Raw genomic sequence first — 23103 nt, forward strand, 5'->3', positions numbered from 1 at the left:
AAGAAAGAAAAATTAAAAATAACTTGCACACAAGTATGTCCTAAATTTACACTTTTGTAAATATGCGAAAAAATAGTATATATATATATATATATATATATATATATTGCATTTTTTGCTCTCTACTATAGTGTACAGACGTGGTGTATCAAAATTGCGTGTATACTTACTAACAAATAAAGTTTTCTCGGAGAGAATAAATTAATCACATTGGTATTACTCTTAGTAAGAAAGAAAATAAAGGAAAACTTGCACACAACTTTATAGTGAAATTGCACTTTTTATAAATATGCAGCGAATACACATATAATAATGCAATCTAGTATAATTTGCACACATATTGTTTAGTACTTTCGTGCACACATACACAAAATAATAGAAAAATGAATTTAATCAGCACAAAACAATTAGCATTGGTATTACTCTTAAAAGAATAAAAAGTATATAAAAAGGTTCACACAATTAGCACATAGATGCACTTTTTATAATATGTAGAATAAATATATAAGAGTGTAGTTTACATACTCTAATGTAATTTGTACATATAGTACTTGCATGTATATATTGACACACACTCAACAATCGGAAATACACGTAAAGAAAAAAAACTCAACTGATAAATAAAAAAATGAAGCGTACACGTGCAGAAAGCAAAAGCAAACCCATGAAGAAAAGCATGATTGCACCAAAATCCAGCCCAAGAGGAAAATGGACTGACCCAAAATAGGGGTCAGTCAAATCCAAACGGCCCCTGTACGACCAGCAGCAAAACTTGACAGGAAAAAAAACTACACAAATCTAAAAGCATAATTGAACGGCTAGAAAATCGGCTGACCACAAAGCTAAAAGTCAGCTAACTGAAATCTAGCTAAACTGATAGTATCATACATGATATTAGTATATGACACTTCCATTACAACCAGACGCCACTAGCTTCGAGAAAATGAACATGCATGCAACCACTCATTTCAAGTCACTCTAGCTAATTAACCTTGACGCCACTAATGGATTTGGGTCGAGGCGACATGGAGTTCGTGTCTCGACCCGGGAGCAGCGGAGCATGGGCAGGAGGGCTATCTCCTCCTCGCCCGAGCAGACAGTGAGCTCCCTGTCAACGCCGTTGTTGGAACCGGACTCGCGAGCTCAGATCCGTTGCTCGATATGGAGAAGATGGACAGTGAGAGAAATGATTAGGGTTTGATCCAGGGAGAGGATATAAATGAAACTTTGTGGCGTCAAGGTGGGCCAGTCAGGGGCGGTCCGTTGTTGCGGACGCGTTTGGGCGGCCTCAAATCCAAACCAGGGGTGCCAATGATGTGCCGGGCAACTCGTCATATGAGGGGCGGTCTCGAAGAAATCGTACACCTGCGAAACAATCGTACGAAAATTAGCTTACCTGATTAGGTGTCTTGCTCTCAATCTTTGCCCCCCCTGAATTCCAGGGTGGACTCCCCTTCCCTCCAATCAAAATTTTGCCAACTAATCCTTTACGTTAGTTTTCGTATTATTTTTTTGTAGGTGTAGCAAAGCTCGGCGGTCTCGTTTGGGTGAAGATTTTCTATGTGGGTCTGGTTACAAATGAAAACGAAAAAGGAGGGTCTAATTGGAGATATTTCGCAGATGGTCCTGTACCGGCACGGGAGGCAGGTCGTCCAACGCGTCAAGCCGGCGCTAGAAAAGAATGGATTAATGATGTCGTTAGATTTTGGAAACATGGGTTGGAGTTGGAGATCAGATCACTCATCGCTGCAGCGCCCACTGCTCAGTGTGTGCAGACGCCGAGTCCTTGGCGTCAAGTGAAGCACGCGTCAACCTCGCCCATGGCCATGGAGAAGAGAAGCAACGCCGTTACGTAAATAAGCGCCGGCAGCGAAGGCCCTGACCCTCCACGTGGCGGTGCTGCTGCTGCATGTCTCTCACGCGGCGCGACATGCACATGCATGCAATGCAACTGCGGCCTGCCGCGGCCGTGTCCCGTTACGTACGTGCTGCTGCTCCGTGTTAGTACTACGGTCGATGCTTGATTACGCGGTTGCTTCCTGTCCTGACTTCCTCCCTTGTACGTAGTAGTATACGAACGTAGGCGAGTGCCGGGTGGGTGGCATGATGAGGGAGATTATCAAATTGACCGGGCTTGTTCAGTGGAGATTGCTAGGGAAATTGTGATCTTTGCGCGTTCGTTCACTCCTTGCCGATGAAGCAATCAAGTGAGGAAATTACGAGCGCTTGTTCAGTGAAATTGCAAGCAAAATCATGACCTTTGCACGTAGGCGACCCCCTCACTACACCTGCCAATGTTTCTCGTCGCCTCCACTGGTCTCTCTATATATAGCCACTTGCACCTATCCTTCTGCTTCGTCAATCGTCATTGACTCGAGCTTCATCTCGTTCGGTGACGGTGAGCGACAGTGAGAGAGAGAGCCAGAGACGGAGAGCAACCAGTCGATGGGGCACGCGGGGAGAGCCAGCGGGGAGAAGGCGATCGCGAGGGAGCTCGTGCTCAAGGTGTCGATGCACTGCCGCTGCGACGGGTGCACGCCCAAGGTGAGCTCCGCCCTGAACAACCTCGCGCTGGCACCGGGCGTGGTGGCGGTGCTGGAACGGTCGGCGACGGAGGACACCGAGGAGGTGCGCCTGCTGGCAACGGCCGACCCCGAGCGCCTCCGCAGGAGCCTCCACGAGGCCACCGGCAAGAAGCAGGTCGACCTCGTCTTAATCCCGCCCAAGCCCAACAAGCAGGAGCGATCCGGCCGCTGGAGCGGCGGCAAGGAGGACCCTCGGCTCGTCGACTTCGCCGCGGTGCAGGGGCTGCTCGCCGACCCGCAGCTCCACGACCAGGCGCCGCCGCCGGGCCATCCTCGGTACGGGAGCAGCTACGTCGAGGGGTACCCTCCTCCGGTGCCGTCCTACTACCCGGGCCCGCCGCCCCCTTCTTGGGTACCAATACCATACGGCCACCCTTTTCCGGCGACGGCTCCGCCTGGCCCCTACGTGCCCGGCGCGCCGTGGTGGACCGGCGGCCCCAGCGCGCCGTGATGACGAGACGACGACACGACACGACCGACTTACATATATACGTATACACTTATGTGTGCCAGCAGCTATAATGGCTGATCGATCATTACTAAGTCAATACTATGTCTACGTGCTAGTATAGTAGCTAGCCAGAATAAGCCTGTATATTTGGTAAGTTCCGTATACGTAAGTGTGCAGATCGTTGAGACTATACACTCTATACTGCAGTGCAGACTCTCATTTTATTTATTACGTGTCAATGGGGAGAGGGCTGGACCCGGCCGGGGCACACAAAGTTACGAACGGACAGCGCGGTGCCGTGCCCGTGCGTGTTACCTTGGTTGAGTAGAGCTGAGAGGCAACAGTCACCAGACCAGTGGCCAGCCGCCTAGCAACAAATTAGGACTAGCAGATAAGGGCAACGGGGAACATGGGATCGACCATGCATGCATCGCCCAACAGATCCGGCCCTATCTGATATTACCCTGATAGTAGGAGTATTATACAGCGTTTCAGCTCCTAATGGACATGCATGCATGATAGGATCTTTTCATCAAGTCACCCCCGTCCCGAAAGTGTCGTTGCCCTAGCTAGCTAACGTAGGAAGATATACGCGCGTTTGATTCGAGAAAAGGCCAAGTCCTGAACATGACGCCCGACGTCACCTTCGTTTCTAGTAGTGCACACCGCAATTGCTCGACAATGACACACACGTTCGTATGCGCACTGTGATGGTGACCGACTGTGATCCAGTGCAGTGCGATGCTAGATTTATGGACTGGACTTTATTTTTAACTTTTGACAAACAAATATGGACTGGACTTCATTTTTCTATTATTATTTTTTTAGAGACAAAGATATGTAGACAGATAGATAGTTGACAGGGAAAACAATTTGATTAGCCAGGGGAGGGAGCAGCCGGCGAGGGTACACGACGAACGAACAGTGCAGGCTGTGCAAGTGTAAAGCCACCAGTGCAGGCTGTGCATGTGAGTTGAGGTGAGAGGCAGGAGGAGAGTGGGGCAGCGGCAGCGTCTTTTTTGGTTCAACCCGCGTTTCACCGCAACGTACTTTGATGTCCACCGCGACTAGTTGGCGACGGAGCGTCAAGTCAGTCAACCACGGTCGCGTCGCCGATGCATGATAACATGCTACACAGAAGAGAAAGGAAGGAAGTCGTTCAAGTGGAACATGCATGCATGGCCGGCCCGATCGATCCACGACTCACAATGCATGTAGCCCGGGTCAACGTGCTGCGGCTCCGGGTGATATATACGTCCTAGTGCCCTGGTGAGGAATTGCGCGGTTCCTTCCTTCTTTGTGCCTCCTCCATGTGGCTGTGGCTGTGGCATGTGCGTGCCTCAAGTTTCTACTACGTACTCATCATGCATCCATCCTGCGTTTTGGTGTTGGGAGAAGCATGCAATGCACGACGCGCATGAGGGAGGGAGGGAAGGAAGGATCCACCCAATTCCCCTCCCCTCCTCCGCTTGGCTTGGGCCAGAAAGCAAGGGCAATGCTTTGGACGGTCGGTCGGTCGGTCGGTGCCACAAAATGGATCCATCATCCTTCCCAAATTCACAAGACAGGGGATGCGTGGTTTTGCCGTCCGTCCATCCGTCCGTGAGAGTTTGCCAACGCGACGTACGAGAAAAACTTGCGACTCGCAGTCCCGCGAGCATATGCGCCGGCCAAGTGCGCGGGAGGCCATGCCCTCGGTTTTTTTTACACGTTTTTAATTCATTTTTATTCCTTTTTTTACTTTTGTTTACACTTTCAAGTATATATTACGAAAATATACTTTACATACTGTTCCGAATATTTTTCATCATGCATTTTTTGCGTTGGATGTTAATCATGCATTTGAAAATTATTAAATGTCTATCGAAAAAATATTGACCATGTATATGGAAATGTATACAAAAAATTATACAACGTGTGTTGGAAAAATGTTGACAATATATTAAAAACTATTAAGCTTGTATTCAAAAATGTTAATCAAGCATTTGAAAAAGATGTTAACATATATAGAAAAGGTGCTGACTATGTATTCAATAATTGTTAATCTGGTATTTAAAAAATATTAATCAAGCATTTAAAAAATATTAAACGTGTGTTAAAAATGTATTAGATATATACCAAAAATGTGTATAGAAAAGAAAACCAACAATAAACATGAAGGAAACAAACAAACCTGAAGAAAAAGAAAAGAAAACCTAGTAAAAATCGAGAAAGAACTAAAGAAAACTGAAAAAAGAAACATGAAAGAAGAAAGAAAAGAAAAAACACAAAGAAAATCGAGAAAGAAAAACAACGAAAAGAGAAAGAAAAGAAAAATACCAACGAAAAATGGGTACCAAAATGGAGTAAAGGCCGTGGAAAAATAAAAGAGAAAGCAAAAACCAGTGGAAAACCTGCCTTGTTTCACGTCAACTAGGTCGCACCCCAACTACTTAACACGAACGGGCTGTGTTTCAGGTGACCAGGGATCGAACCCTGCGAGCTCCTTTTTTCCTTCCCTATTTCTGTTAACTGTGCACGAATAAGTTGACCCAATTACTGTAGACACTTCAGCGTATAAGCATGATATAGTTGCCGCCGTACCACATGTTCCATTGGCATTCATGCACGGATGCATGGGTTTTGTCTAGCAAACCCATCACATGGGCCGAACGAACGGTGTATAAAAATAAATTTGCAATGGTGTACAAAAAAGTACCATTAAACAAATTTGCCATGGAAATGTTCAAAAAATAGATATGCAATGGTGTACAAAAAATAATTAACAATGGTTTGTTCAATCAATTTGGCATTTTCAGAAAATTAAATTTTCCATGGGACCAAATATTCGCTCAGTTGCGCGAACTATTTTAATGCCAACGTAGCATAAGCTTTGCTTTGAGATCGGTACGAGATGATCCAATGGTACAAAAGGCGTTCAATATGAACGGGAAAATTAGCATTTCATATAAATAATAATGAAAATTGCCACTCTTGTGTGGCCATGCTCGGAGCACTTGCCACCTGATTTGTTGTGTGTGCATTTTTCTTCCACGATCTGCTTTAAGTGGTGTTTATTTGTTTGAATGAAAGAGAGAAAAAAAAACTTTTAAGGCATGTTTCCATATGAGCAGTGATATGCATTTTTTTAAAAGGGGGATAAAAACGTAACAAAGTCTCAAGATCCAGAAAAGCTCATAGCCTGAGCTTAAAACGAAACACAAAAGGAAAAGTGCCACATTCGGTGATAAAGAATATACTACGATGCCTACACACCTAGCCTATTATTAGCTCGCCATCCAAATCGGTTAATGATAGCTCATGCTACTATCTCTCAACGGTTGCACCCAATAGCCAAAAGCTCCCTGAAGTCCGCATTAGTTAGTAACGATCACATACGGATCCAGACTGTAGCTTTGTAGATAACCTGCAAAAAAATATTGAACTTTGTTGCATTAAAAACAAATCATTTCTAGTATTTCAGATAGTCCAAAATAAATCGCATATCCCTATCCGAATATGTTTAGCTATGTGACTGTCCACTCCATTGAGCCACGTTTGAAATAACGTGTTTATGCTTGTAGGAGGGTGTATGTTAAAAGCAATATGTATTGATCGCCATAATAATTTCGCAAGAGACACTCGAGAAAGAGATGTTTAATTGAAGAAGAAGAAGAAGCAACTGTCAGAAAAAATAGTGCAGGAAGGAGCTGAGATGCATGCATGGAAAGCCAGGTCCTGCGCGTCCAGTGCAGTAAAGAACGAAGCATTTGATTTTGGAACATGGGTTGGTTGGGGTGGAGAGGAGATGAGATCGCAGCAATAACAAGTTAACAACAACGGCGATTCAGCGTGCCTGATGGAACGATCGATGGGCCACGCGGAGGCGACTCGAGCGAGTCGGGTCAATGGCTGGAGATGCCCTTAGTTTACTTCTACTCTGTGGAGCGACGAATTGCGCAGCTCCTTCTTCCGCTGCTGCCACTGATTAGCTTCTCTGCTCGTCTCGTGGCAGCAGCCTGCCCTGCCACCATGCCATGTGGTCACGAATCAAATCTTTCTTTCTTGGGATCAATCTTTGCTCCATCCCATTGGGACGGACACGCTGAACCGAGCGACGTGCATTGCGCGTGGAACAAGAACAACAACCCTGCATGGCTGCATCCAAATCAAACCCACCCGGTTTTTTTTGTAATTGATAGGCAATGTATCGTTGCCACGCCAGATTATGCACATGGACACAGCACAGAGTACCGGTCTAATGGCGAACACAAATATGAATTGAGATCCGATATGAGTTCGGATTTCACATACACACTTGTTAAAAAAATCATGTTATTTTCGTAATCTTCTGTGAAATCATACTCACATACTTTCTTCATTCCAAATTACTCGTCGCAGAAATGGATGTATTTAGAACTAAAATACATCTAGATACATCCATATTTGCGACAAGTAATTCGGAACGGAGGGAGTACTTCACTTCCACTCAAACAACTTTCACATGGCATGTTGCATCTTCTCTTGTAAGACAACGAAATATCTACAAATTGCCATGTGACTAAGATACAATCCAAAACGATATCTACCACAAAATGACATGCACTTAATCAAATTTGCCAGACGCATAAGTGTGAATGCTTTTACCATGGGTGACATTTGAAAAACATTTTATGCAACTACAAAAGGTTCATATTCTGAAGCCTGGGACATAACTAAGCCTAACCATCGTCCGTGCTTAATCAATTCCTGCGATCATCTACCAAAATGCCGTACGAAAAATTCATCTCCAAAGGAACCCAATACGAAACAGGAGCAAAGAGCAGCAGGCGCACCCGCAGTCGCATGCTGGACGTCACCTTCCATGGCCAAGCCCGACTTGCACCTCAACTCACTCTACCCCGAGCATCCGTGTCGACGTGCCGCTCCATAACAACCATCTGGCTGTCTCGCGCAGCTCCAGGCACCACACCGCACTTCTCCCTACCGCGCAGCTCGAGGTCCCACACTACGATTTTCCGACGTCGCACCGCCAACTCCCAGTTAACCAATGTTGCGCTTCTTAGGAAGGGTAGCCAAGGCCGTCTACAAGGTTATGCTCCTCTCTGGCCTCGTCATCACCATCAAGCACACCTCCATGCGCCTCGTCGAGATTCACAGTGGGATCCGCATCTTAACCTCCGTCTGCGGCCTGTGCCTCATTACCTCATTGGCTACTCCAAGTCTGGCATCCTCAACGACCGTCTACACTGCCCAACACCGGAGACCGTGGTTGCTCAATAGCGGCAACCAATAACCCACAGATCCAACCACCACAACTGCGGCCCCGGCCACCAGCACCAGGCGGAACCTAACTCGCCTCTGACCGCCGGCAACCGTTTGGAAACAACGACAAAATGACGGTTTGCCACCACATTTGCTCGTTGGAATAGAAGAGTGAGTCGATGATAGGGGAGGACAGGTGGAGGAGAAATGAGGGACAACCGCGAGACAGTGAAGAGGTAAATGAGGAAAGGGGGTGACGTGAATGTTTGCTCGGTTTCAAGAACTAATCTGACATTGAAATGGCATTAGCTTTGCTTTGATATCCGTGTGAGATGATCCAACGACACAAAAGGCATTCGATCTGAACAGCTAAAAATCCGATATCATGTTTTTAGCATTTTGGAAAAATAATAACGAAATTTTCCACTCTTGTGTGGAGATGCCCGGAGCATTTGCTGACTGATTTCTTGTGCATGCGCTTTTCTTCCATGATCAGCATTAACCTTTAAGTGATGTTTATTTATCGATTATCGAATGAAAGGAAAAAACTTTTCAAGGTATGTTTTCATATGAACAGGTATATATCTATGTAAGTATCTATCAGTGTCCTGGCAGGTAGACATAGATCGCGTCGGTGCGTGGATGCCCTTGAGAAGTGATCCTGTTTCTCACCTCATCTCAGTAAATAAGAAGCAAGTGTCAAAGAAAAAGAAAAAGGGGGAAATAGCGTAGGAAGCAACTGAAATGCATGCATGGAAGCCGTGTCCAGCGCGTCAAGCCCAGTAAAAAACGAAGTTAATAGATGTTGGAACATGGGTTGGTTGGGGTGGGATCGGATGAGATCAGATCCCACAGCGATAGTAACCGCCAATCAGCGTGCCCGACCGTGCGATCGATCACGCGGAGGCGGACGCGACTCGAGCCAGTCCGGTCAATGGGCTTCAGTCTTTAGTTTACTCCTGCTCTGTGAAGCCACGAATTGCGCAGCTCCTTCTTCTGTTCTGCCTGCCACCACGTGGTCGCGGATTAACAAGTTTGCCGCCATCCCCCATCGGGACACGGCGAAGTGAACGGCGTGCAGGCCGCGTGAAGAACAACTGAACAGCCCGTCCAGATCAAACCCATCTTTTTTGCCTTACGGTATGGCAGCAGAGCATACCATCTTACTAAGTTTTTTTTTCCACCTTTCCTCTTTTTAATTAATCCGATTTAGGAGCATTGTGAACTGCTGCCAGCCTATCATCCTTGCACTGCATATACCTACTACTTGCTACGTGAACGAGTGGTCAATTTTCGGTACGTGTGAAGCAGGAGCAGCATTCCATACTGTAAATAGACCATGCTGCACGTTCAGGGTTTGGAAATTGTGTGTGTGTTGTTCCTTCCCAACGAAGGAACCGATGGATCCCCCCCGCGGACCGGCGGTCAAAGAGCAGACCTCTCTCTCCACTCCAGTCAGCTGAGCTGGGTCTGCAGTGCATGGCAGCAGCTAGCTAGCAGAGTGAGCTGAGTGAGCTACGTGAGTAGTCACCTCATCACAAATCAAAATCACGTCGGACCGGACCGGACGGCGACAGATGAGCTACTCCAGCGTACCAACACGGAAAGCTCCGTCGCGTCCCACCCGGTTTGCTCCGGTTGACTCGCCTTGACCCGCCGGTCCATGTCCATCCATACTCACGCGCCCGCCCACACTCCTCTCTCCCACGGTCCCACTCCACGCGGCCGCGGCTGCTACTCCCCGTCGGCTATATAACCCCGCCCCGGCGCTCCTCGTTCCACCACACTTCCATCCACTCCCCTGCTTCCTCATTAGCACCACTTTCTTTCAGCTCGTTCGGTGTGTGTTTGCGAGAGACAGAGTAGTCTGCCTGCCATGGGGAAGAAGCAGAGCAGCGGCGGCGTGGAGAAGGTGGCGGCGAGGGAGTTCTCGCTGAAGGTGGCCATGCACTGCAAGTGCCACGGGTGCACGGACAGGCTGCGCGCGGCGGTGCGGGACCTCACGCTGGCGCCCGGGGTGGAGGCGGTGGACCAGACCGCGGCCGAGGCCACCGGCGAGGTGCGAGTGCTGGCCACGGCCGACCCCGAGCGGCTCCGCAAGGCCCTCCGCAAGGCCACGGGCAAGAAGGTCGACCTTGTCTTCCCGCCTGCCAAGGAGCGCAAGAAGGCGGACGTCGACGCCGCCGCGGTCCAGGCCCTGCTCGCCGACCTGCAGCTGCACCACCAGTACGGGGGCCAGGCGGCGGCGCGTCAGTACGGCGGGCAGGGCGCGTGGGCGGCGAGCCAGCAGCACCAGCAGCAGCTGCTTGGCCTCGGCGGCGGGTGGAACGGCGGCGCCGGGGCCGGGGGCTACGGCGCGGCGTACCCGTGGCAGCCCTCCTCTGCGGCCTCCTACTACCCGGCTGCGCCCGCCGCTGGTGCTGGTTGGGGCGCGTACGGCGGCTACGGGTACGCTCCTCAGGCGCAGGCTCCGGCCCAGGGCCACGGCGGCTACTACGGCACGAGCTCGCCGGCGTGGCACGGCCAGGGCTACTGATCGGTGCGCGCGCTCCGCGTCGACCGAGCCGACCGCGCGGGCCGGAGACGGGCGAGCACCTGACGACGATGGCATATACATATGCGTACTCCTTTTGTGCTAGCAGTAGTATATCTCAGTTCAGTTAATCAGTAGCAATCGGGCGGTTGATCGAGCAGTGGTAGTAGTAGCAGCAGTGATCGATACTGAATCCAGGGAGCAGATATAGTACTGCTTCCTTTGCTCTTTGTTCATGTATATTTTCGCTTGAGTGGTTTAGTTCCCTATATATGCATATGAAAATCGTCGGAGTTTCTACTGCACCTGCTTCACTGCCGTCGTTTTCTTGTGTCCAAAGTTCTGTTGCCCTGTCCTGTAGGGAAAGACTGCACGTAACGTAACAAAACACAACGCAACAGTCACGGGAAGGTACCCTACGCTGTAACAAAACAGAACGTAATGCAGCAGTGTTTGGATTGTGGGAAGACGCGAATCACACGAGCGAGCTTGTCCAATGGGAAACTAAACACAGGGCTGGGCTGGTGTATACGATCGCGTCTTCCTCCATTGGTCTCGTTGTGTCGTCTCCCTGCTGTGAACAGAGGAGAAGAGAGAGCGGCCGGCGGGCGAGGCGAGGCGACAGTACAGGCGGGCAACGGGGAAAGGCTGAGGCCCCGGTACACGAACGAACGAACAGTCAATCGGGCTGAGACGCTGCGTTGAGTTCAGAGGGCAGGGCAGGCGGAAGCGGCCAAGGCAGGAAAGCAGATGCTTGTTGATACTTTTGTTCCATCCCTCTGCTGCTTCTTTTGGAGTGGTATAGTAGTACTGTGGCTCGCCGGAGCTGGCACAGGAACACGCACCCGGAGACCAAATTCACCGTCTTGACCCTTCCGAGAAAAAATTTCGAATCTGATTATTTTCCTACCGCCACCCGATCTGGCGGTAGGCTAGAACGAGCCGCCGTCACAGGCTCTGGTGATAGGGTCCTGGTTAACATAGACGGCACCGTCAACCACATTGACGTGGATAAGTGCCTACCGCCAGAGACAGTACCGGTAGGGTGTGATGCCCTACCGTCAGAGTCTGTTAAGGCAGGGTGTCAAATAGCTTTCCTCCCAGTGTTGGCTACGGGCAGGCCCCACCCACACATTGGGTGTTTGCCCTCCTCTCCTTGTCGCGAAACAGAGGCCGACGACCCCCCCCCCCCCCTCCCCCCTTGTCGATTCCCCTCTAGAGCTCACCATTTGTGCTGATCTTTGGGGCAAAACGAAGAGGCTGGTAAGCTCCTCCAATCCCTCCAATCAGTTTTTGCAATAAAGTTTGTGGTTTTGAAGATTTTATTGGCTCTAGGTGCAACCTAGGTTTTCATGTTGATTTTTTTATGATGTTTTAGTTGTTTAGTAGCATATGATTGAGTAGTGGCTTATCTAAGGATATGGGGGTGAAAGCATTGCAAGATATGTGAAGATATGTTGGTGAATGCATATATGTTGGTCCATTTTTTTTCAATGTTATGTATATGAGAAATTTTTCTGGAATAAGTATATTTTTCGTTCTCGAACTCTGGCGGAAGTATAGAAATCATCTCTCAACTCCGAAACTACTAAAACTCAGTCCCTCAACTATTTAAACCGGATACTTTTCATCCCTGACTACGCTTAAAGTGGTTTTGATATGACGTCTACCCGGTTTTGACTAAAACCATCCATGTGGCCTGGTTTTGACCACAACGTCACTTAACTCGGTTGCTAATTATTCTGAATGCAAAACCATCATGCAAGTAATTTGCAGAGACTCCTGCCAACATGCGCACTGCCGGCTTCGTTTCAAGTGGCTTCCATGAAGAGGAAAATTTGCAAAATTAATCAAGTGAGGAAAATCTCGAGATTAAAAGGCAGAGAATGGATCTCTCCCAATTCATAGCAGTCATGCATCGCAAGCTAAGCTACGAGTGATTCGCCCATCCTTTGAATCAATTTCTAGCCAGATCGGGACGCCGGACACGAATGTGAGATATAATATCACGGTATTAACGGCAAACGCTGACCTACTCATACTCGGTGGTGGTGGAGGGTTGCGTCGCCGTCGCGTCCTTGAGGGTCACCCGCGCTGGTGACATCGAAGCTCCTCATCACAACCACATCATGCTCGAGCAGCAGCTCATCTGGTGACACACAAAGGTCTCTTCGTCGCCGTCGGTGAGGATTGGGATGTTGGATCGTTGCATAGGGGGAAAAATCGGGTCTGTTGTTCCATCTGTATGCCCAGCCAAGGGATTCATCGTGCGACCCTCGCCTGAATCGATGCTGCCACCTAAATCGCCGTTGCCGCCGCCCTGCCCAGCCAGCAACCGGCACGCATGAATCATCCCCACCAGGCCACGCCTCAGTTCCAGCTGTCGCCGCCCATGGCGAATCGCCGTCTTCGCTGCTCCAGGGTTCGTGAGAGAAAGGGGATCGAGTAAATGCGGGAGACAGAGGGGCAGCGGCCCTTAGGGCATGTACAATACATAGCTCCATGGTGATGCCTCGCATGCCATTTAAGATTGGATAGCAGGTAAAGTAGGTTCGGATAAGGAAGCATGATCCTCTGCACGAGACGGGTGCTTGAAGAGAAAAAATGTGGTCCGGTGTCAAAAGCTGAAAAGGGTTGAGTGAAAAGTGGAGATGCATACGTACTAGAGTCTTTATTTTCTATTTCTTAATGAGGTCCAGTAGTGGTAGCTTGCATTGGGAAGAAAAAATAATTGTAGATGCCTCAAACTATTTTTTGTCAGGGTGCATCCATATCCATATGCCATCATTGTACATGCCCTTAGCCACTTAAGTGACGTGGCGGTCAAAACCGGGGCACATGGACGGTCTTAGTCAAAATCAGGCCCACGTCATACTAAAACCACTGTAAGTGTTACGAGGACGAAAAGTATCTAGTTTAAATAGTTGAGGAATTGAGTTTTAATGGTTTTAGAGTTGAGGGACGCTTTCTATACATTCGACAGAGTTTGAGGACGAAAAATATACTTATCCTAATTTTTCTCTATGGTGAATGCAAGATTGTGAGGATGAATGCATTGCAAATTTGCTAGATGGTTAATGCATTGGAAAACTGTGAGGATGAATGTGTTTGGATTGTGAGGACATTCGAATTAGTGGAGCGAGCTTGTCCAGTGGGTACTCAAACATCGGGCTTGTGTATCACGCGATCTCGTCCGCCTCCATTGATTTCATTGTGTCGTCTCTCTGTGAACAGGGGGAGAGGAGAGAGCAGCCGGCGTCGCATCTACCGGCCGGCCGGCGAGGCGACGGTACAGGCATGCAACGGGGAAAGGCTGAGGCCCAGGCCCCCACGGTACAGGAACGAACAGTGCGGGCACGGCAGCTGTGCTGTATCCCCACACCACCTGCAAATGCAATCGCCCGGGGCCACAGTCAGAGGGCAGGGCAGGGCAGGGCAGGCAGGCGGAAGCGGCCAAGGCAGAAAAGCAGATACTTGTTGATACTTTTGTTCGGTCCATCTGCTGCTTCTTTTGGAGTTGGAGTTGTACTAGTACTGTGTGTGGTTCGCCGGAGGAGCACGTACCGGGACAGAGATCACTGGCGCAGCGGTGCCTTCCTTTTGCAACAGCTGTGTGCAATCATTTCGCAAAAAAAAAAAAAAAAGCTGCGTGCACGCACCACATCGTCGCCAAACTAGATAGATACATCCAGCCTGTGAGAGAGACGATGTACTCCCTCCGTTCAGAATTACTTGTTTTGAATATGAATGCATCTAGAACGGAGTACGACAGTGCACCGGCCACCGAATCCGTCGAGACATCGTCGACCGGGCTGAGATGGGAACCGTCGTCGGTCAAGGGCCGGCGGTGCGGTCCGATATCATCTACTCGATCCGACCCGGTGTACGTGTACGCCCGTCCGTTCCGTCGGTGCGGATGGAATCCAGACGCGCAACGCCAAGGAGCGACAGTGCTGGAGTGCGAGCCGCGGACAGGATGGGGCACAACAAGGGCCACAGGAACAGTGCGCCTGCACGCGGGCCCGTCGTCAGTCGAGTTCTTGGGTTCATAGGGAGGCAACAGCCATGCATGCATGCATGCACAAGACAAGACAAGAAGAAGCCAGCCAGGCAGGACCGGCCGCGAAAGCTTGTCTCTTTTTTGCCACATCCTTAAATCTGGACGGACCCTGCTTTCAGCGCGATGCCAATATTTCTGGGCGGACGAAAACTGCTTTTGCGTACGTGCGTGAAACGGGACCGCGTTCAAATTTCAAAGACTGAAGTGCTTCCTATTTCCTTGAATTATTTCGAAGGTGTCACGCAAGTCCTCCAACCATGAAAAGTGCCATTCAGGGCGTCGAAAATCCTTCAGGAGTAATATAATTGTGTAGACATGTGATATCTGGAATAGTTCGAGGGTCTGGATGAGATCCATATCGTACTTTTCAGTATCTGGATGATGATTTCCATAGTTCGAGGTCCTGGATGAGACCCATATCGTACTTTTCAGTATCTGTATGATGATTTCCATAGTTCAAGGTCCTACGTGACCAGTGCGGAGCTAGGAGAGAATCAAAGGGAGGGCCAAGGAGAAACACACATGTGCCGAGGGGGCCAGACACCTTTGAAATGGTCCGATGACCTATGATACGATTTACTCAATTTCAAACTATATATATGGTAAGGGTATGTCCAACACGGTCCATCAGAACGGACGCGCTTGACATCCGCAGACAACGCTAGCGGGACCGAACATAGCAGGAATCACTCCCACAATTCAAATGGATAATAAAACAAGCACACAAAAATTATGAAAATTGAACAAGAGTTAAGCAAGTTCATTATATTACATGCAAAACGGATGAGTTCAGCTGAAAATTAAAAAAACTAAAAAGCTATGCAAGGTCCCGGATGGTGACCTTGTAGGCATGGCCTCCAAGGCCGTTGGCACCTCTGTCATGGCACAATTTTTTTGTCCAATATTTTTTCCATGTACCAAATTTTCCCATGGCAAAAGTGCGAGCATTTTTAGGAATAACATATTTTTTTTTGAATTTTTAGTTTGTTGTTCCATGGCATAAGTAACAGTAAATGCTAACCTGGCACTTTCGTCGAATGACATGGCAACTTCTAGAGAAATCATATGGCAAAATTCAGAATTTTTTGTGTGTGCTGAAACATGGTAATTTTCATTTAGATAAAATTGTATTCTTTGTCAAATGGTAATTTCTTGTAAAGTCACATGGCAATTGTTTTGACAAATGACACGGGAAAATTCAAGAAAGTACTGTTTACTCACCAATTTGCCATGTATCTTATAACTCAAATTCCCAAAATTTACGTACACAAACCTGTTCTAAGTTTACCTTGCACCATAGATTATCATTTTCGAAAAAATTGTCATGTAATACCATGGCAAAATATTACCATGCATGCGAGTTTTGGTATAACAAAATGGCAATTTTTCATGCTCATGTTTTATTTTTTATTATTGCAGTTTTTTTGTACAAAGTGTGTCAATGAGCATGCCATGGTAACATTTTCTACCAAAAAAAAATCTAGAAGGCCCCCAACTTTTGATGTTATTGTTGTGGACATACGAGGAGTTTTAGCTAACAATGTGCCCCCACAAACAAAGTCAAATTTGTTTATTACATCATGACAAACAAAAGAAAAGGCAAATTCTGTAACAGTAAAATGGAAAAATTTATGAAAACTTGGTCCCTAGGACATGTTATTACCGTGGCATGCTCATATGTGTGTACTGATCATATGTCAAATTTTGGAAAAACTGTCCCTCGTACATCATAGCAAAATTGAAACATTTTTGGAATAGTCAGATGGCAGATGTAAGAAGTTTTTATCTACAAAATATCTTTTGCATTTTTGTGTGTGTACAAATGGTGCGTCTAATCACAAGGAATTGTTTTTTCTTTTAAACCATGGGAACTTGATTTATTGCCATAGCAACTTCACTTCATGTACCATGGCAATTTCTACTAAACAATACATGGTACACTTTTTTTTTTGTTTTCTATGATGGAAAATTACTTTTTTGTTCTTCATGCATATAGTGAAAATGCCATAAAAATTTAATCCGCATTTTTGCCACGATCTACAGATGCAATTTGCCACGAATTATTCTTTTGGTCCATTGCAAAAAAGAAAACTAGATCATGGCAAAATTTACTTCAAGGACCATGGCAAATTTAATTTTCATGTACCATGGATAATTTCTTTTTGTTTAAGCCATGGAAAATTTACTAAAAATCCATGGAATATTATTTTTCGTTCTCTATCATGGCAACATTGTTTTTGAACCATGGCAATTTTCCTCATAGAATGGAAGGGTTATTTTTCGCACCATGACACATTCATATTTTTTAAAATCTGAGCAAATTGAAACAGACTATGGCAATTATTTATTAGGATACACCTTTTGCCTTTTTTTTATTTTTTCGCACTATGCATGAATCACAATGGCAAATCTACCATGGCTTAAACAATACAGATACGTTTTTCTTAGTCTTCTTTGATGGCAAATTTACCTTTTTGTTCTTCATGTATATAGTAAAAATGCCGGAGGAGAAGGAGGAGGAGGCTGCCTACCAGGCGGGCGGCCATGAAGACCTCCATCGAGGAGGAGCGGCGCAAGGCAGAGGAGGCAGACTACATGGCGAGGTGGGCCAAGGCCCTCGCCCTCTCTGCGGTCGGCGAACATGTGGTGCCACCGTCGCCGCCGCTGCTCACCGCCTGATGCCTAAGGCCGAGCCGACTAACCGTTGCGCGTGTGGGTTGGAGTTGCTGGCCGGACCCAAACAAACAAAATACGGACGAAACACGCGTCGCCTGATTGGAGTTGGTCTAAGTATCTTGCTGACCTTGATCGTCTTCGTTTCGATCAATCAAGAAGGTCAATAGTGGAGCGATAATGAGGTGTGAGCAGTGAAAACGGAACAGGTTGCGGTTTCCGTGGCCGGTGGACGTGTCCTGGTCTTGCTCGAACCGGACCACGGTCGTGGATCGCTGCCCTTGCCCCTTGGTAAAGCCAAAGCCCACTCCCAGCGCAGGGCTGCGCTGCTAGAGTCACGAATCACAACAGAGGAGGAGGGGCCGTGGGGTGACAGGTGTATGCGCCGTGCGTACGTACGTACGGGAAGGCGCAGCGCGCAGAGGAGACTGCGAGATGGGCGACGGCCGTACTAGGAGGCTGGCGCGCTGGGCCGTGGCGCAGCGGACGCGCAGAGCCAGTCTCCTCCGCTGGCCTTTTCCTTTCCCGGAGTGGAGTCCGCCCTCCTCTCCTGCCGCAGCAACGGCAGCGCCAACATGCAACCCGGCCGTACACCACCCAGCCAGACCACCGTATAGGCCACAGCCAGCACCTGCCAAAGCACGCGCCACGCGAACAGACCGGCCGATCCATCTCAATGCCATTGCCAGGCTTGAGGCTTCCGGCCGGCCGTATAGACGGACGCACTCGACACATATCACTCCATCCATCAATCCAGCATTAATCATCTCGCCTTGCCCGTGCACCGCACGCCGATCCTGCCGCGCCGCACCGCACGGCGTCCGTCCACGGCCGGCCGCCGCGTTACGCCGCCACATTTTAAAATAAATTAGTTAGTAGAATTTTTAAAATTCTGTGTTTTTTTGTCGATGTCCCTATTCGTAGTGTGGTAAGTGTGCTTGACAATTTTCATGTCATATGCGATAGGAGTGCTTCGTCAGTGTAGAATAAATAAATCAAGTGTTAGATTTTGTAGCAACATTTGGCGTTCCACCTTTTTTTTACATATGCCAGAATGCTTGTGTTTCACTTGCAAATTTGCATGCACCATTGGGTGTGACAACAAACACATGTATTTATTTTCAAAACAAAAGGAGACATTTGTAAAATCCCTTTTTGGCACGCAAGAGCAAGAGCGTGTGCTCCCTAGATCCAAACTGGATATCCGGTAAGTTAGATTCTCTATATTCATGTTGCCATGTTGGCATGTTGCTGGATGTACTACGTCCCACGTCTTTTGGTCCCTACCCGTCCGTTAATTGGTACACTAGGACAATATACTAGGAGTGTAGTACTCCCTCCGTTCCTAAATACTACTCCCTCCGTCTCATAATATAAGAACGTTTTTTACATTAGTGTAGTATTAAAAACGTTTTTATATTTTGGGACAGAGGGTGTATAAGTTTTTGTAGAGATTACACTAGGTAGACTACATATGAAGCAAAATGAATGAATCTACACTTAAAATGCATCTATATACATCCGTATGTGGTTCATAATAAAATCTTTACAAAGACTTATATTTAGAAATGGATGTATCTAGATGTATTTTAGTTCCGAATTATTTGTCGCAGGTATAGATGTACCTAGATGTATTTTAGTTTTAGATACATCCATTTTTGCGACGAGTAATTTGAAACGGAGGGAGTAGTATATTGCTGAGTTTGATCGTCTTGGTTTGGATCAAGAAGGTTAGTAGTTGAGGGACCATGATGGGGCTGTGAGCCGTGACTAGTGAAAACGCTGCTGGAACTGGACCGTGGTCGTCGATCGCTGCTGTTGGTAAAGCCAAAGCCCACCGCCGTCGCCGCAGCTGCGCTGCCAGAGTCACGAATCACAGCAGAGGAGGAGGGGCCGTGCGCGCGTACGGGCAGGCGGAGCGCGCAGAGGCGACGGCCGTACTACGATACGATCGTCTTTTCCTTTCCCCTGGCGGAGTCCGCCCTCCCTCCCTGCCGCAGCAACGGCAGCGCCAACAACATGCAGCCCGGCCGTACACCACCCAGCCAGACCCAGCTAGGCCACAGCCAGCACCTGCCAAAGCACGCGCCACGCGTAAACCGACCGGCCGATCGATTCAATCGATCTTCCGGCCGGCCGTATAGACGAACGGACCGGAGAGGGACGACATCAATCCATCCATCAATTCCTCATTGATCATCCCGTTGGCCGTGTCGCAGCACGGCGATCCTGCCGCGCCGCACGGCCATCCACGGCCGCCACGTACGCACGCACGCACACTGTCCATCCTGCCACACGGTAACTGGGAACCCACTGACGGTGACAGCCGCGCCACACGCCGTCGCAGCGGCTTTTCCCGGTGCCGTGCCGTGCCGCGTGGCTGGCCGGTGGGGTCAAAAGGAGGCGGTAGATTCCACTGGCATTCCACCGGTGATCTGATGGGTACGAACAGACGGCAGGAGGATGCCATTGCCACCTCGGGCGAGTTGGTACGCAGGCGTGCCTATAGCCAGCTAGCCCCCCTCCCTCTCTCTGGCTAAAACCCCAACCCAACCCCTCCCTCCCCTCCCATCGCAGCCGCAGCGGCAGAGCAGGAAGGTTCTCCATCGATCGGAGGAGGGCCGGCCGGACACGCGCGCGCGCCGGCCATGGGCAAGGTACGTACATGCTTGACCACCACCTCGTCGACGCCCATCTGCTCGATCGAATCGCCTCCGGCCCGTTCCTTTTTTCCGCCGCTCTGACCGTCCTTGTCTCCGTGTCTCGTCTCTCGTCTCGCGGCTGCAGAAGAAGAAGCGCAGCGGCGGCGGGGGTGGTGGTGGTGGAGGCGAAGGAGGAGGAGGATGCGGCGGGGGCCAGCACGAGGAGAAGCCCGAGGCCGACGCCGGGAGCGGCTGCGAGGGCCAGCCCAAGGACAAGCCCGCCGACGACAAGGACAAGGACAAGGGCGGCGGCGGGTGCAAGGACGACAAGGCGGACAAGGACAAGGACAAGGGCTGCGGCGGCAAGGACGACAAGGGCGGCAAGGACAAGGAGAAGAAGGCGCCGCCCCCGCTCCCCGTGGTCACCGCCGTGCTCAAGGTCGACATGCACTGCGACGGCTGCGCGCACCGCATCCGCGCCTCCGTCCGCCGCTTCCCAGGTACGAGCACGATCCTCTCCTCTCCCCTCTCTGTCACGCGTGCGCGGCGCGGCGCGTGCACTGTTCTGTGTTCTCCGCGCATGCCCGTGCATGATTTCTCCCTTAATTTTCTGGCGATGATCGGCCCGGTGGGTAACTGCGCGTGTCTGTCGGCCATGCAGGGGTGGAGGGCGTGGCCATGGAGGTGGACAAGGGCTCCATGACCGTCGTCGGCCGCTTCGAGGCCAAGAAGCTGCAGGCCCGCGTCGCCTCCAAGACCAGGAAGAAGGTCGAGCTCGTCGTCGGCAAGGACAATAAGGGCGGCGGCGGTGGCGGGGACAAGGACAAGTGCGGCGACGGTGGCGGGGACAAGAACAAGTGCGCCGACGGCGAGGGCAAGAAGGAGGAGGAGAAGAAGGAGCAGGACGACAAGTGCGGCGGCGGCAATGCCGGGAAGGGGAAGGGCGGCAAGGACAACAAGAAGCCTGCCGTGGTGCGTCCTTCGTTGATCCTATCCATCCTTCTTGCCACTTTGTAATGGTATGCGTATGCTGATGATGACATTGCTCTGCTCGACTGAATTCTCGATTTGGTTTGATGGCAGCCGGTGATCGTGACGGTGGTGCTCAAGATCGGCTCCGCCGGCCTCCACTGCGACGGCTGCATGCACCGCATCCGCTGCAAGCTCTTCAAGATCAAAGGTACGCACGCACTGCGTCTCCTCCACCTGCCCCATCCCGCATGCACGCCACATTTTTTCTTCAAGAGACGGACACAGCGCATGCACGCTAGCTGCTCGACTGAATTCCCTGTACCTGCGCATTCGCATCGCCGAGCACGCAGACCTCTAATTGGGAACCTACATTGTGTGTTGCAGGCGTGGAGCAGGTGAAGATGGACCCGGCCAAGAACCAGGTGACGGTGACGGGCACCATGGACGCCAAGGCCCTGCCGGAGAAGCTCCGCAAGAAGCTGCGCCGCCCGGTGGACGTGGTGGCGCCCGGCAAAGGGGACAACAAGGACAAGGAGAAGGACGGGTGCAACAAGGACGGGAAGCCGCAGCAGCAGCAGCAGCAGGGGGGCGACGGGAAGCAGTGCAAGGAGGCGGCGGAGAAGGCACTGGCGGCGGAGCTGCAGCTGTGGAAGACGGCCTTCTACGACCAGCAGGCGATGCAGGCCACCGAGTTCCTCCTCAGCGATGAGAACCCCAACGCCTGCGCCGTCATGTGAGTGACCCTCGCCGGTGCTCGGTGGTGACCGGCGGACTGACAGACAGATAGTAGATAGATAGGAGGTTTGGGCGAAACCTGAATTTGGTACAGGCTACCGGAGAGATCGACGTAGAATTCAGTCGTTGGTTCATTACAATGTTTTTTTGGGTGGGATGGGAGCGCAATGTGCATGCAAGTTCTTCTTACCAGATTCTTGGCCATGTTTGGCAATTTGATGATGATGGCTTGTTGATGGGAACCGTTGGCTGCTGCCGCGATCGATCGATTTTGGGGTGAACTGCTGAAGCATGTAGATGTTCTGAAGTTCTTGCGATGTGATGTGATGTGATGGATGGTACCGCATTATGATCCATGACGGCACATCATTATGTATGATCTCCGTGAAATGTACTACCTCAAAACCGTGTCGTCTTGGTTGGTTCCTGGTTGGAGGTACTGCTGCATTACGATCAATGCTCCTGCAGCATCTATCTTTTGCTTCTTCAGATAAGAAATGGTTTGTCTGTTTTGCCTGTTGTGCGAGAGCAGAGAGTACTGGAGCACACTGGCAGTGCTCGAGTTTGCGCAGAGTGGTTGTGTGTGTGGGTGCTGGTTTGGGGCCAGAGGAAAGCGGCTTGTGTCGTTTGGACGGGAGAGCAAAAGAGGGAACAGCGAGAGGACCTGCTGGCTGCTGCTGCATCTGCAGGAGATGCGCGTGGCATCACAAGTCCAGAACAAGGCTGCGAGGGTGACGCGCAAAGGCTACTTTTGGGCACCCCACTCCTACCACTTTCTCTCTCGCGTGCATTTGGACCGGAGAATTGCGTGTCGTGTTCCTGGAATTTGTACGTGTTCTGAAGCTCTTGTGATGGATGGATCATGGATGGTACTGCATTATGATCTATGCTGATGGAACATTGTGTTCTGTAGTTATTCTCTCTAAGGCTCTATGGTCTCGATTGAAAAGAAAAAATATGATTGTAGTACTACATTATGTATGTGATCTTGGTGAGCTGTCCGGCCTGGGTGGCCGTCGATTTAGACCTCCTGTATTTGCACCTCAGAATCCACATCGTGTGATGTTGGCTGGTTCCTGGTTGGGAGGCACTGAACTGAGCCCAGCCAGCATGATTGCGTTATCGTAGATCGTCAGGTAGTGTAGTGGAGATGACTCGCATTGTTACTTTGTTAGTGAGTGAGGTGTGCATGCATGCATGCCGCAGCA

General features: G+C 49.7%; 3 protein-coding genes across 3 annotated transcripts; all 3 read left to right on the forward strand.

The window, feature by feature from the left end:
* Positions 1–2139: 2139 nt before the first annotated feature.
* On the forward strand, positions 2140–3198 carry LOC147966702 (uncharacterized). Its single transcript, XM_087529036.1, has one exon. It carries the CDS (start codon positions 2446–2448, stop codon positions 3034–3036), a length of 591 nt encoding a protein of 196 aa, XP_087385162.1. The 5' UTR covers positions 2140–2445; the 3' UTR covers positions 3037–3198.
* Positions 3199–10045: 6847 nt separating this feature from the next.
* On the forward strand, positions 10046–11118 carry LOC147966703 (uncharacterized). Its single transcript, XM_087529037.1, has one exon. It carries the CDS (start codon positions 10157–10159, stop codon positions 10814–10816), a length of 660 nt encoding a protein of 219 aa, XP_087385163.1. The 5' UTR covers positions 10046–10156; the 3' UTR covers positions 10817–11118.
* An 8872-nt stretch (positions 11119–19990) lies between these two features.
* On the forward strand, positions 19991–22202 carry LOC125515467 (heavy metal-associated isoprenylated plant protein 6-like). Its single transcript, XM_048680937.2, has 5 exons — positions 19991–20203; positions 20334–20688; positions 20850–21160; positions 21272–21368; positions 21545–22202. The coding sequence occupies exons 1-5, from the start codon at positions 20195–20197 to the stop codon at positions 21895–21897; spliced, it is 1125 nt and encodes a 374-aa protein (XP_048536894.2). The 5' UTR covers positions 19991–20194; the 3' UTR covers positions 21898–22202.
* The last annotated feature ends 901 nt before the right edge of the window (positions 22203–23103 follow it).

This window comes from Triticum urartu, chromosome 6A (assembly GCF_056163025.1).
Source record: "Triticum urartu cultivar PI428250 chromosome 6A, HENAU_Tu73, whole genome shotgun sequence".
Lineage (NCBI taxonomy): Eukaryota > Viridiplantae > Streptophyta > Magnoliopsida > Poales > Poaceae > Triticum > Triticum urartu.